The sequence below is a fragment of the Callorhinchus milii genome, unplaced genomic scaffold (genome assembly GCF_018977255.1).
Source record: "Callorhinchus milii isolate IMCB2004 unplaced genomic scaffold, IMCB_Cmil_1.0 Scaffold17, whole genome shotgun sequence".
NCBI lineage: Eukaryota > Metazoa > Chordata > Chondrichthyes > Chimaeriformes > Callorhinchidae > Callorhinchus > Callorhinchus milii.
The window spans coordinates 13,165,657-13,184,711 of record NW_024704758.1 but is presented as its reverse complement, the minus strand read 5'-3'; the positions used below and the strand labels follow the sequence as shown (position 1 = coordinate 13,184,711).

The following is a 19,055-nucleotide window of genomic DNA, read 5'->3' as shown; positions in this document are numbered from 1 at the left end:
CTCTTGTCTGGGACTGGAGACACAGCGCCCTCAACAGTTTGCGTACGAGCAGTGACAAACTGACCAGATTTCCTCACGAAAAAGGAAAAGAAATGCAAAGATTTGCAGTGGGGTCAGGAAAACAGAACCAGGCGAGCAGGAAAGCTTCCCATTTTCTTTCCCTGTCCTTTTTTTTAAATAAAAAACCCCAATAAATTTACATTTTGGATACATGTAGACATTGTGCCGAATTGATGTGTTTGGGTAACAAAATGCGTTACTTTTTCTCTCTCCCTCCTCCAAGAGGTTTCTGGTCCTCGGCCAAACTCAACAACAACAACAAATTACACTTTCAGGTCGAGAGGACATCCCAAGGCGCTGGACAGTCAGGGATTTGGACTGGAGTAGGGTTTGGGATCAGGAGGGGTGGAGGGCAGGGATAGGGATAGGAGGGTGACAAATTCAGTATATATATATGTATATATATTGTATAGCACCTTTCACGTTGAAAGGATATTGCAAGGCGCGGACAAAATCAGGCAAAAGTGGCTGGAGTTGCCCATTTGGTTTCGGAAAACAAAGTAAATGTTGCCTTAAAGTTGGAAATTTTGACGCTTTTGATCAAAATCTTTATATACACACACACATATATATATATATACACACACACACATATAGAAATAGTTTAGAGTTTGTCAATCCACGATTTTTTGTGTGTATGTGGGGTGGGGGGGGGGGGGGGGGGGGGAGGGGGGAGGGGGTAGAAACCCAGACAGGTGTGTGAGTGTGTGTGTATGTGTCTGTCTGTCTGTCTGTCTGTCTATCTGTAATGGTCCAAAGATTGATCACACAAGGCTGGGATATCCCTGAGATTATGATGCAATACATAATGAATGAATGACACTGGGTTCACACACACTCACACACACACATTAAAAAAAAATGACACTTATGGCTGAGTTTCCAACCACTCTATTGGGGGAAACTGCCTTATCGATTTTTTTTGCTGATGAACGATTGGGGCACCTTCTTAAAAAGGCTGAACCACAGGTCCCTCTCTCTTTATTCAGATGCCATGGGGGGGGGCGGGGGGGCTGGTGGGGGGAGCAAAGCAAACCATCACAGGAACCGGTTTGTCAGCACTGAATAATAAAAGGGGGAAGAGAGGGAGAGAGAGAGAGAGAGAGAGAGGGAAAAAAAGGAGAGAGAGGGACACACACAGAGAGAGAGAGAGAGAGAGAGGGGGGAAAAAAGGAGAGAGAGGGACACACACAGAGAGAGAGAGGTCTCTTGTGTGGTTGGGGTTAACCCTCGATGTGCACACAGCCTCCAGACCATTGCAAAATGTGGTGCTCGATGCTGTACAGGGGGTGTTGGGCTCTGCTGCTGAGTCAGTTGTCTCTCCCACTCAGTGGCTATTCGCTCCCTGTGGGGGATGAGGGGCCGCATCTGAACAATGACTGGGGAGAGCCCGTCAGACTCCGGCACTTGTACACAGCCAACAAACACAGCTATCATCTGCAGATCAACCGGGATGGCACCGTGGATGGCAGCCTCGGACAATCCTCTCACAGTGAGTGCACACCTCCCAGCCCTGGCACACACTCACACACACTCACTCACTCACACTCACACACACTCACTCACTCATACTCACTCACACACACTCACTCACACTCACACACACTCACTCATACTCACTCACACTCACACACACACTCACACACACTGTCCTACACTCACTCACACACACTGTCCTACACTCACACACTCACACACACTGTCCTACACTCACACACTCACTCACACACACACTCACTCACACTCACACACTGTCCTACACTCACTCACACACACACACACTCACTCATACTCACTCACACTCACTCACACACACACACTGTCCTACACTCACACACACACACACACTGTCCTTCACTCACTCACACATACTGTCCTACACTCACACACACACTCACACTGTCCTTCACTCACTCACACATACTGTCCTACACTCACACACACACTCACACTGTCCTACACTCACTCACACACACTGTCCTACACTCACACACACACACACACACACTGTCCTACACTCACACACACACACTGTCCTACACTCACACTGTCCTACACTCACACACACACACAGTCCTACACTCACACTGTCCTACACTCACACACACACACACACACACACACTCACACTGTCCTACACTCACACACACGCACTTACAGACAGACACACACACTACACACTGCACACACATTACACACACCACCACCTTCTAAAGTCGTCCCAGCAAACGTGTCCACTCTTTTACTCTGTCCTCATTTTCTGAATCCCATCTTTTTTGGGGGAGGAAATGTCACCCAATTGTGTTACTTGGGTTTGTCCCGACTTTGGACGTTGGGGGTAAACCCTGAGCCCTGAGACCATTTCTACCTCCAAAACGCTCCCAACCATCGTCAGCTCTCTCTCTCTCTCTCCCACACACTCTCTCCCTCTCTCTCTCTCTTCTTTACCCTTTTCCCCCCTTTTGATTGCTGTCTATGTTTGCCCACGCGGTGATTTTATTGAGAAGGTTTGTGCTGAATGATGGCAAATCGCGTCGATTCCACGTTGTGACTACTTGTGTGTTTCTGGCCAACACAACCGTGGTCCTCTCTACAGAGAGAGAGAGAGAGAGAGAGAGGGGGAACAGCTGTAGTTATATTTACAATATAAACCTGTCTTAAACAGTGGGTCCCCAAGTAACAGAGGGAAAGGATGGATATGGGGTTTTTTCTTACTTATTATTTCCAAAGGGAATAAAACCCCCAAAATCACTGACTATAATTTGGTGACCTGAACAATTGCACATATCAGGACCTCAAAACCGGTTCACACTTTGTGTCGATGCTGATCGCTGGAGGGGGTGGTGGGGGGGGGGGGGTGTAATGTCCAACCTGTAAGTGTGTAAGGGGGAGAAAAAAAAAACCCACAAGTTTTATTTCACTTCGTTTTTTTTTGAATGAATTCGAAAAATAAATCAAAATCAAATCGAATCAACGCCCAGTCGCTCTGCCCACACCTTCAGGGTTGTCTTTGCTTCGTGTTCAAAAGCTTCGGTGCAATCGAGGGCTCTGCAATGAACGAGTAAGACATTCAGAAAGAGGTTCACAATAAATAAATGCATAAGTGCATAAAGATGAAACCCCAGTTCGCCCCCCAGTCAGTGTAGACAGCTCATCTGATGCTGTGAGTGTGATGTGTGTGTAGAGGAGGGATGGGGGGGGGTGGGGTGTGGGGGGAGAGAATAAAATGAGCTTTATTCGCAAACACATAGCTTTTAGGATGTGAGCTGTCGCTGTTTGATTGATTGATTGATTGATTGATTGATTGATTGATTGTTACGCGTGTAATCCTATGTCTCAGGTCTTGTGGAAATGAGGTCAGTGGCGCCTGGAGTGGTGGCGATCAAAGGCTACCGCAGCGCTCGCTACCTGTGCATGCACAGAGACGGTACCCTGTATGGCTCGGTAAGTGGAATAAAACAATCTTTGCCATTTGTGGTCGTGCCTCGTCACGTCTTGGAAAGATCTCGCAGCCCTGCGCTGGGCAGAGTGTAGTGACTGCGCACTCGTGGTAGTTGACTGGAAAGCGCCCCTACAGCAAGAAATACAACCACCACCGCCACAACAACTTGCATTTATGTAACGCCCTTCGCACGGGAGAGCATCCCTGAGCGCCCGACGGTGGCTGCGTCTGAAATGCCGCAGGTGGAGTTTTTATGTTGTTGTTTTCTGCCCTTTAGGTCGTTCATCTGCATTGCATAATATAACAACAAATTACATTTTTTTTATAGCGCCTTTCACGTCAGGAGGACGTCCCAATAGTGCTGATTAATTGCAGTGCTGGGCCAGTTACTTTACTCCCACTAGAACTCATTTCGCTAATACATTGCTCTTGTTGAGTGGTATTATGCGGAAGCTGATACATATCCCTGGTTCCACCAGCCTATCCATCGTGGGGTTTTATTGACCCTGAATACACGCTGTGCTGAAGACCAGATGAAAACGAGAGTCTCTGATCTTTTCTTTCTCTCTCTCTCTCTCTTTCTTATTTTAGTTTTTCTACGACGAAGGAAACTGTTCCTTTAAAGAGCGACTGTTGTCGGACGGTTACAACGTGTATTGGTCGGAGAAGTACAGAGCCGTCGTGTCGCTGAGCAGCGTCAGGCAGCGATTGCACGCCAGGGGCAAAGGGTTGCCTCCCCTCTCCCAGTTTCTGCCCACGTTAAACAGAGTTCCCGTGGCGGAGGTTTCAAGGGACGATTTCAGCGATTCGCCTCAAATGAACTCCCAGCGGGCTGTGCCCATCAGGCTGGATAGCATGGATCCTCTTGAAATCACGTCCGACACCCACGTGAACAGGCCGCCTTCATCCGATGATTGAATCGCACCTCTGACGCTTTTCACTGGCAAAATCTCGAACCGTTTTGCTGAACTGACGACCGAACAGTACTGCGGTGTGAAGGGCTGCCTCGCGCTTGCTGAGCCGGTGCAGTTAAACCTCCTGTTATAGCGCTAACCCAGTCAGACACTGCTAAGATTTAAGACAACAACAACTTGCATTTATATAGCGCCCTTCGTGCCAGTTGGCACCTCGGAGTGATTAAGATTAGCCATCCTAAAGAGCAGAGTTGGGAGATGCAGGTTGAACCCAGTAAAGGGTGTGAGTTAACCACTTAATCTAAGGAGATGGTTGGAGGAGGGGTGTAAATGTTAATGTGTATCTTCCGGAAGGAACAGAGAAAACAATTGAATGTGTAGTGTGAAGCTTTTCCCTAAGGAGAGGGCTTTACATTACCCCCGTGCCCTGCCTTCTGTCAGGAAGATTGAATAGGGCAGCTGTAAAAATGAAAAAAAGTTCACAATATTTAACATTAACTGTAAAATAACTGACGCTGTATATAAAGGATTTGAATTCTCCCAAACAAGCACTTGACCCTTATTACAGTATTTATGAATTAACTTATTAAATACGGTATTCCTTTTCATTTTGTTACTATATTTATGTATATAAATATATATATTTATCCAACAATTTTTGCAGTTTTTTGTGATCCTGTAATCAGGTTAAGTGGACTTGTGGATTATACTTATAGCTGCTATGATATGGTGTCTGAATGAATGACTGATGAATTAATGAAACTAACAGATTGCTGACAGCTAGCCAGGTTTTTAAGGGTCTTGACAGAACGTTGATGAAATGGTAAGCAATCGATCGTTAGTTGGTATTCCTGAACGAAATGATCCGTCAGTTACAAGGTAAAGGTTCTCTAATTCTCTGTGTCTATGATATCAAATGAACTCACAGCTGGAAACAATGAACAGTTCTTGTATATTAAATTAAAATAAAACATGTACATAACGTGGAATGAAATGGCGTCGACTTTCCTTTTTGTTATTTTAACAAAAACTTCACTGGCTTGCATTTAAAATATGTCACAGAGCTTTTGCTTATTTACTAACCTCCCCTGCCTGCCTCCCCCAAGCTCCAGACTGTTCAAAACTCCGCAGCCCACACCCTACCCTGCACTAGGTTCTTTGAGCCCATCACCCCCATCCGCTCCTGGCTCCACAGGCTCCTCTATTGCCCAATAGATTGACTTCTTACCTTCAAATGTCCCCACTCACTTGACCCACTCTATCTCTATGGCCTTACTGACCCAGTCACTCCTTGTGCTCCACCAATACCGGCCTCCTTTCCCCCTTGCCTGCTCCATTACACTGTGGCCCGGCTCTTCTCCAGTCATCGTATTTCCACCCTCTGAAACTCTTTCTCGTTCCTCTGCTTTGACCCCTGCCCTGTCTGCTCGCAAAACCCTCTCTATTTGACCAAATTGTCGGCCACCTCTCTACGGGCCACTTATCCCATCACCGTGCTTAAGAGTATTCAAGCCAGACAGCGAGGTCCACATATGTAAGCCACCTACTCATGGAAATTTCCCTGGGCCTGGAAAGGAATGCACACACTCTCCCTGGAGGGATGCACCCAGCTTACTTAATCCCAGAGAGTACTGGAGCCAGGTATTTACACGAGTGACAACCGTGTATATCAAATCAGGCTCTAAAACTACCAATCCTTTGATCCACAATTAGTGACTCAAGCTATTTCCATCTTACTACATATATCAAGAACATCCTGTGGCTTTGGTCAGGAGTTGCAATGATATGGCACATTATTTGTGAAATTTATTGCAATACACTATACATCCTAATATCTTTATGACACGAAGTTAGCCTGTATTCTAGCTACCATTATTAAATTATGGGTCATGTTAATTACTGAACCCACAACTCCGTAACTTTCACAAGATGGTACTGAACCGAGATAAAAGAACTGGCTTTGGATCTTATGGCAGTGCCGCTATTCCCTTGATATCGTATACAGTTAATCATTTGCAGCAGTCGGGAATTTTCCTTATACTGTTGCTCACTGGACTTTTATATCATGATTAATCACCTCCTGGTGGAATTTTACAAACTAAAAGTCATATAGGTGGAAAATGGTACGTGAGGGAGGATCACACACCACGTAACCATAGATATTTATCTGGGATTAAACTTTAAAAGGCAGCAGTTTTGACGAAAAGGGCTATTTTATATGGACAGACATTTTCATGGATTGGAGAGGCCACAAACGTTTGAACAACTTTAAGTATTTGAATCTTAAATAATAATAATATAATAATAATAATAATCCTTGCACTTGATATACAGCCTTATCACGTCTTCGAGACGTCTCAAAGCACTTAACAGAATATACTGTAAAGTGAATTGATTGTATAGTTGTGGGAAAAACACACAATAAATAAACCAAGTAAATGGGACATTGATGTGTGCAAGCTGGTTGTCACGTACACAGTCACTACACTTCACAGAAAACTCTGAACCACTTTGAGACAGTTTGACACTATCAGGCACTATATAAAATGCAAAAGATTACTCTTCTATTTCAGAACACCCTCCGGTGGTCACCAGAAGCCATCATTATTAACAAAGGCTCATTCTGTCACACTGCACTGAACATTGTGCAGTTGTACCACATTTACTGCAAATCACGACATTATTGCAGCTGAAGAACAAACAGAATACAAAACAAAATCAGAGCAAACAATTCAAGTAAAGATACCAAGCAGACGGACAGTCAGCAGGTTTTCATTTATTAGTGGAGTCCTGTAGCTCAGTGGTTAGAGCACTCGCTTTGCGAGCGAGAGACCTGAGTTTAATTCCAGGCAACGGGAAACCTCGGGCAAGTTTCCTTACTCCACACAGAGCCTCCAAATCCCTCCAAAACCAAAAACAATAATAAATTGGTTATTTTCAATCTACGACTGTTTGTGGGACATTGCTGTGCGCAATTGGCTGCCGCGTTCGCCCACAAATATACAGTCAATTCACTTTACAGTGTGTTCTGTGAAGCGCTTTGGGACGTCCTCCCCACGTGAAAAGCGCTATATTAAATGTAAGGATTATTATTATTATTATTATATTCTTCGAAGCGCTTGGAGGCGTCTGGAGTAACGAGGCCCCCGAGCTGCATCGCGTCAATGGAAGGATTATTATTATTTTCCGATGATCGTTATTGATTATTAATTATCAATTCCACAAATTGACTGCATGGCCCAAACACACGTGGCTGCGCAGGACTCGCCTTTGGATGGTAGAGGAGCGCCATCTCCTGGGCTGAGAAGGAAGAGGTCGTGTCGGCCGACACTAAAGAGATTGACCGACCCTTTAAGAGTGGCCACGCCCCCTCCCCCCCCCGCTCCCGGCGGGCACTGCGCATGCGCTAATGGCGGCGATGAGGCGAAGCGGCGGCGACTTGTTCGATCCCATCCTCCTCGCGGATAAACGGTACCGGCGGGTAACCAGGGCCCCGGGGGGCGGGAGGGAGGGAGTGAGTGAGAGGGAGGGAGGGAGGGAGTGAGTGAGTGTGAGAGGGAGTGAGTGAGTGTGAGAGTGAGGGAGTGAGTGTGAGAGGGAGTGAGTGTGAGAGGGAGTGAGTGTGAGAGGGAGTGAGTGTGAGAGGGAGTGAGTGAGTGTGAGAGTGAGGGAGTGAGTGTGAGAGAGAAAGTGAGAGTGGGGGAGTGAGTGTGAGAAAGGGAGTGAGAGAGAGAGGGAGTGAGTGAGAGAGAGGGAGAGTGAGGGAGTGAGAGGGAGGGAGTGAGTGTGAGAGAGAGAGAGTAAGGGAGTGAGTGAGAGAGAGAGAGAGAGAGAGAGGGAGTGAGTGTGAGAGGGAGAGAGAGAGAGAGGGGGAGTGTGAGAGTGAGGGAGTGAGTGTGAGAGCGAGTGAGAGAGAGAGAGGGAGTGAGGGAGTGAGTGTGAGAGGGAGTGAGAGAGAGAGAGAGGGAGTGAGTGTGAGAGGGAGAGAGAGAGAGAGGGGGAGTGTGAGAGTGAGGGAGTGAGTGTGAGAGGGAGTGAGGGAGTGAGTGTGAGAGGGAGTGAGGGAGTGAGTGTGAGAGGGAGTGAGAGAGAGAGAGAGGGAGTGAGTGTGAGAGTGAGGGAGGGAGTGAGTGTGAGAGGGAGAGAGAGAGAGAGAGGGGAGTGTGAGAGTGAGGGAGTGAGTGTGAGAGAAGGAGAGAGAGGGAGTGTGAGGGAGAGAGGGAGTGAGAGAGTGAAAGAGAGAGTGTGAGTGTCGGCAGTGAGGACCAGACCCCCGGGTGTGACAGTGACAGAGAGAGAGAGTGAGAGAGAGAGAATAAATGAGTGAGAAGGAGTGACAGAGAGAGAGTGATGGAATGGAGGGAGTGAGGGAGGAAAGAGAGAAAAAGGAGTTAATAATAATAATAATAATACTTGCATTTTGATATCACGTCCGGTCGTGTCCTCGAGACGTCTCAAAGCGCTTCACGGGAGCTGCTGTGATACGGATTGACTTAATAATAATAATAATAATAATAATAATCTTTGCATTTGATACAGCGCTTTTCACGTCGGGAGGACGTCCCAAAGCGCTTCACAGAACACACTGTAAAGTGAATTGACTGTATATTTGTGGGCGAACGCGGCAGCCAATTGCGCACAGCAATGTCCCACAAACAGTCGTAGATTGAAAATGACCAATTTATTATTGTTTTGGAGGGATTATTATTAGGCTCTGTGTGGAGTAAGGAAACTTGCCCAAGGTTTCGCCCTCTGCCTGGAATTGAACTCAGGTCTCTCGCTTGCAAAGCGAGTGCTCTAACCACTGAGCTACAGGACTCCACATGGGGGCAGTTGAGGGTGAGAGAGAGAGAGAGAGAGAGAGGGGAGGAGGAGGTGGAGGAATGTGACATGTGTTTTATTTTTAATTTGTTTAAAAACATCAGATAGCGTTGATCGAGGTGACAAAGTCGCTGAGCTTGTCGTCGTTTGTTCACTCACTCTCTCACTCTTTCTCTCACTCACTCTTTCTCTCACTCACTCACTCACTCACTCATTTACTCATTCACTCTCTCTCACTCACTCTCTTTCTCTCACTCACTCTCTCTCACTCATTTACTCACTCACTCTTTCTCTCACTCACTCTCTCTTTCTCTCTCACTCACTCTCACTCACTCACTCTCTTTCTCTCCTCTCTCTCACTCTCTCTCTCTCTCTCTCTCTCCACGCGCCTGATAATAATCCCTCAAGAAAAAAATAATAAATTGGTCCCTTCAAATCCACGACTGTCTGTGGGACGTCGCCGGGCGCAGTCGGCTGCTGCGTTTCGCCCACAAAACATACAGTCAATTCGCTTCACAGTATATTCTGTGAAGGGCTCTGAGACGTCTGTCAGGAGACGTGAAAAGCGCTGTATCAAGTGCAAGGATTATTATTATTATTATTACTTACTTGAAGTACACAATGTTTAGGCATTTGCCTTCAGTGTCGGTGTTTGGTGTTAATTTCCCATTCAAGGATGTGTGTGTTTTGATGGCAGGTTTCACGGAGAAGGTTATCAGGAAGGTTACAATGAAGGAGGTCATTCGGGAGTGATTGAGGGGCGACGCTTTGGATCGATAAACGGTGCCAAGATTGGATCAGAGGTAAATCGATTTGACTGCACGAACAAGTAAATAAATATTCCATTACAGGGTGTAATTAATGTGACAGTGGGTCTCAAAAATATGCCGAGCTTGTTATAAATTCAAGACGATGGCGACTCGCTGTGTTATGTTTTACACAGTGTGTCAGTTTAAACAATCTGATAATTGTTAGCTCTCACCAGTTCGAATTACTTCGGCTTTTTCGCTTGCGTTTACTGTGCTACTATAGTCACTTTGTGCCTCAGCGAATAATGGTACTGGTTCTGGAAACAATACGTAGCCCATTCGGGACTTTTAAAAGCCCGGCTGTTGATTATTTTGTGGGGTTTCTATAGGCTGATTGTACGAACCTGGGACAGATTCTCTCAGAGCGAGCGAGCGAGCAAACAGTTTTGAAGAGCTTTCCACATTCCCTCTTTCCCAAACACTAGTTGTCCAGCGCCTTGGGACATCCTCCCGACGTGAAAGGCGTTACACAAGTGTAATTGTGTTGTCGTCGTTCAGCGTGAAATTCCGGATGTGTAACCTGCAAGTTGGAATTGGACGATTCATTTTAGTGACCTGTGCCGCTAAAATTCATTAAATTTTATTAAATTTTATTAAATTCATTAGAAAGTTATTAGAATTTGAATGAAGTTGTGACATTTTAAGCAACAGTCTCATCATTTTGAACCCATCAAAGCTAGCTGCAGGTTATCATTTTTTTGTTACGAGAGTTTGACTCTTATTTGTTCCGACCACTTTATTTACAGGTTGCATTTTACAGTGGTTTTGCATTTACCTGGAAGTGTATTCTACAAAATAATACAGACGCCAAAAGCAGGTACAGAGATGAGCATTCTGTGCTGTTGAGTTTCCTTCTTTGCTTTTGACCCGGAATTTGATAGAGTCGTCTTTCAAAGTGAATGCCATAATTCAGATGCCCTGGAAAAACATGTAGGAGGGAGAAAAAAAAGCGCTCTAGAAAAAAACGTGGCAGTTACATTAAAAACAATTCAGGATTTCCTCGTAGCTTTAGAGATGAAGAGCTTTGTGCTGATGTGTTTTTTTTATCTACCCCTCCCTATCTGTAATGCACCTATTTGATATTGATCAGCCTTTTAAACAGACCCATTTGCATTGATACTCTGCCCTCACACTCTGGAACTCCATCCCACGGTCCCGTCACCTCGCTTCCTCCCTCGCCTCCTTCAAGGGCGGTCTCAAGACCCTTCTCTTCGATCGTGCCTTCAGTTGCCCTCCCACTTCTCTGCCTCCCCCCACCCCTCCCCCATGCTCGGGTCCTGACCCCTGACTGTCCAGCGCCTTGGGCCGTCCTCCCGACGTGAAAGGCGCTCCATAAATGTGATTTTGTTGTTGTTGATACAGTAAAAANCTAAAGACCCTAGATTCTCTCCTGGGGATGGTTGGTAGCTTCCCGTATGAAGACCCTACGTATGACAAGTTACAGGAGGACCTGGACAAGATCAGATCCAAATTTAAGCAGGTTTGTACAGTTGCTAAATTACATGTGTACCTGAGACTGCCTATCTGCCGTGCGCGATTGGCTGCCGCGTTTCGATCCACAAAATATACAGTCACTGCATTCATAGAATCATAGAATGTTACGGCACAGAAGGAGGCCATTCCTTCACTTGACAGTATATTCTGTGAAGCCCTTTGAGATGTCTCGAAGACGTGATGAAGGGCTATATCAAACGCAAGGATTATTATTATCTTATCTTGAATTATTAATGATTTATCACAACTTCAGAAGCACCACGGGTATTTAGTTAAGTCAGTGACGACCATGTCTGAACTGGTACACGTTCAAATATTGCTGCTCATTTTTATTAACAGAAGAATCTTCTTGTTGAATAATGTTTGAATGGAATTTATTTTGTATGCTTCATTTCATTTCATCAATAAAAGGTCTGAAATGGGGAGTCGAAGCTTTGTGTTGACGTCAAACAAATTTCTTTGCTCCTTTCAGGTTTGCTCTTTGCTGAATGTACAGCCAGCTTTTCAAAATTCTCCACAAGCTGGAATGTCCTTTTGAAGTTGAACAGGATGGCAGGATTCAGCTCTTCATGCCTGAGGTCATCTACTCCAGCACATGTGGGGGTGGGGGCTGAGAGAAATCAGATTGTGTGAGGAGTAGCAACTCGAATGGTTAAAGCTTGCAATTTGATGTTGGGAAAGAATGTTAAATCTTCATCCCTCCATTTCCTTTAGCAGAAGGACAGTGAAGTCTCCCAGAGTTGGCACAGAAACTGAGGTTAGTGGTGACCTGATGACCCAGAAGTCAGCCATTTGTTAGCGTGTGAAAACCCAGAGGGGATTTCTGTGCACATGTATAGTTCCCGCTGACCGGAGATTGTGCCCAATTATAACCCTGGTTAGGATTTAAATCAATCCCCATTACTATGTGATAATTGAACTTACTTAAACTAACTGTTGTATTAAGTTTTTTTTTCTTTGGGAATATTTAGGGTTGATTTGGACATTTTCAATTGCAGTGAATAGCATTGTGTGAATAAAGCAGCAATAAAGCATTTGCTGCACAAGCGCAACCATCAAATCTCTTACTATTTACTGTGCTGATAAAACTTCTGACCAGTGTTAGTCTGGCCTCGTACGTAGGGAGATGTCACTTGACCCAATGTATTGAAGGGTGATTGGAATCTGGGGAACAGTTCCCATAGTGTGACGGTGATTTCAGAAACGGGGGGAATTGGAGGTGAAGTATTTTTTTGTATCCAAAGTAAATTCAATGCATTATCCTTCTTGCCTTCCAAAAGAAACGGTGATGTACACGTTCAAATACTGCTGCTCGTTTTTATTGACAGAAGAATCTTCTTGTTAAATAATGTTTGAATGGAATTTATTTTGCATGCGTCATTTCATTTCATCAATAAAATGTTTACCTTTCCAATACTTCCGAAATACCCAGTGGGAGCTTTTCAGTGGCTGGAGCCCTACTTAACCGGCTGCTTTTGCAGCCAATAAAGAGCTTGAAGATTGCCGACAGTGGGACACAGAGTCACAAACTGTGCACGTGTACTCGATGGTGTTGTGCTGAGTAAACCCAGGGATGAAATCTCCCGGGCCACTGTTACGAATAGCGTTGGGAACAAAAACTGACGATCATACTTTTTGCACAATAAAAAATACCAAAGTTTTAAACTAACTCTGACGTCTTGCTGCTGTTTTCATAGCTTTAGTGATTTTCCGTCACCTAACTGAGCAAGGTTTGCGCAGCCTTTCACATCGAGTTTGTGAACGTTTGCTCAACTTTCTAATTTTACGTGGGGTATGAATCCGTGGGAGAATGGAACAAATCTCGCTTTGGGCCACAGTGACAACAAGCAAAACTTTTGTCCGCAACAGCCAACTGCTACTCATAACAGCAATCATAAAGAGTGCACACACCAGGCCTAGGGTAAAAATTAGAGCCAGGAAAGTGCCCCATCCTTGAAACAAAGGGAATAGCTTTGCGCAGATTATTCCTGACCTTGTCTGAAGCCGATGTGGAGAGTTTCAACTTGTCACGTTTCTCTTCCTGCTTTCTGACCTTTTGATGGTCAGGTTTTCCAATAAACTGGGTCAGGTGAGTTACATTTTGCAGAATAAAGTCCAGACAACACATGTTAGGTTAAAGGTATTCATGCTGTAGTTTGCGCTATGTTTACTGGGGCATTTACCATAGAATAAAAAATGGTTTACTAAGAACCATCTTATAACAACATAATGTTTTTGATGAAGGTGCCATTAATGTGGCCAGCCAGATGTGTTCGCCATAATTCACTCATGTTTTCAGGAGCACTTAGATTCACGGAGTGAGTAAATTTGCACAAGATTAATTCAATGCCGTTTCATTTGAAGTTTGTGCGGAGTCACCCAGTGGGCACATGTGTAAAATTACAGGTGGGAAGGATTAGGATTTCATTTAAAGAATAGTCCAAGGCTTTTACAATCAAGTTTATCTAATGGCAAGTTGATAACATAGATTGTCTTTGAGAATAAAAGAAAAAAAATTAACTTGAGAGCTGCCAGAATCTGGCTGGGCTGACTGTTCTTGCCTCGAAGTGGGATGAAGACGCGACATTTATGGTTGTTTGTGGGATATTGCTGGGCGCAAACTGGCTTCTGCAATCATACACTCACGACACCTTACAGTAAATGCTATGAAGCGCTTTGAGACGTTTCCACAACATGATAAGGCGCTACTTCAAGTGCAATGATGATCAAAGCGCTCTGGGACACGAGCCTGCACTAAGGGCACGATATAAATGCAAGTTGTTGCTGATTACAAATGCAACGATCACGGCCACCAGAGGTAGCAGCTTTCCGTCTGCCATCACAGCTGAATTCAGCGCAAAACTCTCTATATTGCAACGCCTCCAACACACCTTTCCAAACTCACAATTCTGTAGCTGTGGCAGCATTCGTTGTTGTTCAGTTTCCTGGTAACTTCTGAGATTTTCAATTGGGGGCAGCAATGTACTGTGGTTCTAACGCCCACGAAGAGACAAGGTTGAATCTGCTCAAATTAAAGTTTTCATTGGTGCCAGTAGAGGGAAGAAGCTTATCATCCCACCAGTTTGCTCTCTTTTCAAATCAAGGTCCCAATGTGTGAATGTCATTTGCCACCCATTTTATAAAAATCAGACAAATGAACCTGGAGTGGATTTATACGCGAAACATTATATACTTGAGAATCACGAGTAGTTTAATATCAAAAGGCAAATATTTAGAGCATTTTTTTAAAAAAAAGGCCAGTGCTTTGGATATTTCGCCCACAAATATACAGTCAATTCACTTTACAGTCTATTCTGTGAAGCGCTTTGAGACGTCGAGAAGAGCGTGAAAAGCGCTATATCAAATGCAAGGATTAGTATATAAAACTCAAACATAGGCTAAAGAACTTTTGGAATGAAATGAACAAATTCATTCAGTGACAATATCGGTGCTGACTGATCACAAAGGTTACTGACAGCACGTACAGCTAATCTGGTTTTGAAGGACTCAAATAGTTTTTTTTGGTACTTCCTCGTCTCTTTCTGCTCTTCACACACTTGTTCTCACACAATTCTTACTTCTCTTGCTTACACACAGTCATCTCTTCAGACTTTGTCACTTGTTCCCCATGGAACAGACTGCCCTCACAATCTTGCCTACGTTCGCCCACAAAATATACAGTCAATTCACTTTACAGAATATCCTATGAAGCGCTTTTGAGACGTGATAAGGCACTAAACCAAATGCAAGGATTATTATTATTATTATTACTTATTTTATTCTCTGCTTGATGTGAACGACATTGTTGAGCGATCTGCTGACAAACACTGTCTAGTCTTCCAAACAAAGACATGTCACTTGGCTAAGGTACCTAAAGTGACAGTCAATCCTAAACAGGGTTGGGGTGGGGGAAGTAGACAGGAAGAACAGTAGGTCAGAGAAAAAGAAACAGGTGAGTTGGCAGAGGGAGATGTACCTGCTTTAACCCACAAAATACACAGTCACTGCACTTTACAGTGTATTTTGTGAAGCTCTTTGAGACGTCTCAATGATGTGATAAGGCATTGTGTGAAATCCAAGAATTATTATTATCAAATTCTTCCCGGGCTCACATTAAAATGAGCGAGGCGGCCTCTGTGATGGTTCAAGGGACAAATTCATGTCATTCGATAGCACGGGGAGACACAGCATATTGTTACACGTTATTATAGGATAATACATGGAGCGGCAGCACATTTTATATAGCTTGTACGTTTAATCGTGTTACATGCTGGTGTGCCGAGATCACATTCAACGTTTGTATTCCCATTTGTCCTGAATATGTTGGCAAATGGAGGCCAGCCGGGGGTATCAGTATAATGAGATCAAAGAGGTGGGAGTAAAACTGTTCTTTGGGGGGGTAATTTGTGAGTGCGGCGTTTTAAAGGCAGCAAATTATAATGAGGTCTTACTGTATATCAAAGAGACGTATCAAAAGTTCCTTGCCAGTGTGTGGAGGGTGTGTGAAGCAGCTGCTGTTTGGCTCCGATTTACACAGCACATTCCATCAAAAAAAAGAAAATCAAGACCAACCAGCGCATTTCGAGAAAATGACCAATTTTCTCAAAGAAAATAATTTTCCTGCAGTTGTAGTTAGTTGATCCTATGTTAGCTCTTTTCGCTTGTCATCAAGGAGGGTGGGGGGTGGGGTGGGGGTGGGGGGTGGCAGAGAGGCCAACACTAGTACATGTTATCCCCCAAATACCTATGAAGATGACTCATTCAATTTTAAAAATAGTTTTGATTTCGTTTGGAATCGTTTGAATGTTTCCGTTTTACGTTGCGGCGTTGGATGATTCTGATCCGACAACTGTGCTGTGCAAAACAAAGATTTTTTTTGAAGTGACACCCTTATTTTATGCCACGTTATTTTTCCGACGTGCTTCTATTTATTGTTGAAGGCGGCAATCGATTCTCAGGGGTTCGCAAATTTATATGTTTTATAAATATATATATACACAAAAAAAAAAAGAAAAACAAACCTTTGCACAGGCAACGAACAATACCGAGCAGTTTCAGTGAAGTCAATTAATACATCAGTTAAGGGCCATGTTATTAATAGCCCTGCACAAGGTATTTTTCCCATCAGCTATTCAGCATTGTAGCCTGGCATTAATTAAACAAACTGTCGGCTGGCCTTATTAAGAAGACCAGAGCCAGATAAAAGAGCACAAGTTCCTTTCAGCAAAGCGGCACATCTCGACAATGGAAGCCGCATTCTGGTGATTGTGCCTGCTGTGGCGGCAGGAACTCCTGAAATAGGGAAATTAGGTTCATTCAGCTCCTCGGCTCCCTTTTTAATCCTCAATTTATGTATGTGATGCGGAAACCTATCCTGGGAAATGATGATCAGCCACACAGAAGAAAAAAAAAAGTGGACATTGCAAAGAAATACCGAACAAGGCTTTTTTTTTTACAATAATTTCATAGGCTTTAAAGAAAAGGTGGTGGTGGAGCAACATTTTTTTTTCTTTCTATGGAGCACAATTAAATTATCTTTAAGCTGTGAAATAGATTTTTCTCAGGGTTCTCAGAGTTTGTCGTCCCCCCCCCCACTCCCTCTCTCTCTCTCTCTCTCTGGAGGGGACCATTCTCTGGAATGAGAATGTGGCGGAGATTTTAAGATTTTACCGCATCTGGTATTGTCATAGTGGTTGAAGATCAAGCCATACTCGGTAGGAAACTCTCCTCAAAATCCATCCCAATACTTTACAAGGAATATTTACTACTGTACCTTAAGGAGGCACATAGAACATGTTTACCCTGATCAGCCCAGGAACAACAAACCCAGCCTGGACCAAAGCACTCTTGTAAATTTGAGGATTTGACAAAGGATTATAATCGATGACACACACATCAAATCTAATTCCCCCCTGCATTATTTAAACAAAATGAATACAGTTCCCATAGCACATCCTTCCATCCTTCCTTTAAAGAAATTGTGCTGGACAAGCAAAGAAGAGAAACCTAACCCTACCGCAGGCTCCCTGTTCAGGCTAATACCCAGTTTCTTATCAACTGCTGTTGGCAAGTGCCATTTTATAAGCTCTTTAGTGGAATTCTAAACATTGGAGTTCTGCTGTTTGTTTTTAAATGCGACTGCTTGACTCACTTGAACTCCAACTGTTGCTTGTATAGTCACAGCACCTTTCACATAAAATAACAGGAACTGGAAGGTCTTTAACTTTCCTCCCTCAATGCCAAAACCTTTTTCGTGTGCACCCTGGCTATGGTATCTCCCCTCACACACCTGCAGGGAGGTTGGTTCCTTGCTTATATTGGCTTCATTGCATCATTATTAATCTATGAATAACAATAGATAATTATTTGGGCAGGGCAGGTTTGCAGGCGCTATGGGGAGAGAGGAGGGGGGAGTGGGATTGATTTGAATAGCTCTTTTCAAAGATCCGGCACAGACCCGATAGGCTGAATGGCCTCCTTCTGTGCTGTATAATTCTATGATTCTATGATTAATGCATTCCCCACATGGTTTGTTAAGTGGACCTGTTTCTTCCACTACAATCAGATGCAGCAGTTCCTTTGCTCTAATCACAGCCAGTTATCACCAAGTTATTGCATAACTGGAATTGAACCCTTTCCTGGACCTGGGTAACAATTCAAACCTATCATAGAATCATAGAATATTACAGAACAGAAGGCCCATCGTGCCTGTGCTGGCTCTTTGGAAGAGCTACCCATTCAGTTCCTTATACTCATGCTCTTTCCCCATATCCTTGCGAAATTTTCCTCTTCGAATACCTTTCCAATTCCCTTTTGGAAGTTGTTAATTAATCTGTTTCCACCAGCCTTTCAGGCAGTGCATTCCAGATGGTAACAACTCTGTGTGTGTGTGTGTAAAAAAAATTATCCTTGTCTCCCTTCTAATTTGCTAATTTATTTATCCATTTATGATGGGAATAATTTTCTCTAAACATTTAAGTGAGTGGGATTCAAAGCATTCATTTTATAACTTCTTATATATGTGTTTTATTTAGTGAGACACCTGGTGGGTAAAGACTGGATGTGTCTATTGCTTTGACCGCTGTGCAGATAAAGACTGTATTATGTTTTAAAAAGGAGACATCTAATGGTCGAGTTGGGTATGTCACAGCAGTGATCACCCCTCAGGCTCTACAGTGTTTCAACCAACTACCAACTTCATGCCATCAATTCTGTGAAAGCATATATTTGACTTTCTGAAAGCTCAAGAAGTATAGATAAGAGAGCTGCGTTAACAAGTACTTTCTCGTCCTTGGGATTTATTTATGGAAGTGTGAATGATGAGGTTGTGAGGATGCATTAACGGTATCCTAATACTCTGTGCATCCCCTTGTGGGAACAAGGTGGGCAAACTAGAATCAGTACATTGCACACATTGTTGTTGGTTTTCCATGAGTATAAGGATGTGCAGCATTATAGTCAGGCCACACTGTTGCATGGTAGCACGGTGCATTGGAGCACAAATCACAGTGCAAG

General features: G+C 44.0%; 2 protein-coding genes across 2 annotated transcripts; both read left to right on the top strand.

Annotated features, from left to right (window-relative positions):
• Positions 1 to 1,221: 1,221 nt before the first annotated feature.
• Positions 1,222 to 5,032, top strand: fgf19 (fibroblast growth factor 19). Its single transcript, XM_042341475.1, has 3 exons — positions 1,222 to 1,552; positions 3,401 to 3,504; positions 4,094 to 5,032. Exons 1-3 carry the CDS (start codon positions 1,294 to 1,296, stop codon positions 4,418 to 4,420), a joined length of 690 nt encoding a protein of 229 aa, XP_042197409.1. The 5' UTR covers positions 1,222 to 1,293; the 3' UTR covers positions 4,421 to 5,032.
• Positions 5,033 to 7,810: 2,778 nt separating this feature from the next.
• Positions 7,811 to 13,207, top strand: lto1 (LTO1 maturation factor of ABCE1). The gene is given in 5 exon segments (NM_001292461.1): positions 7,811 to 7,887; positions 9,935 to 10,040; positions 10,793 to 10,863; positions 11,409 to 11,526; positions 12,013 to 13,207. Coding segments are annotated over 5 exon segments (423 nt in total). The 5' UTR covers positions 7,811 to 7,825; the 3' UTR covers positions 12,079 to 13,207.
• The last annotated feature ends 5,848 nt before the right edge of the window (positions 13,208 to 19,055 follow it).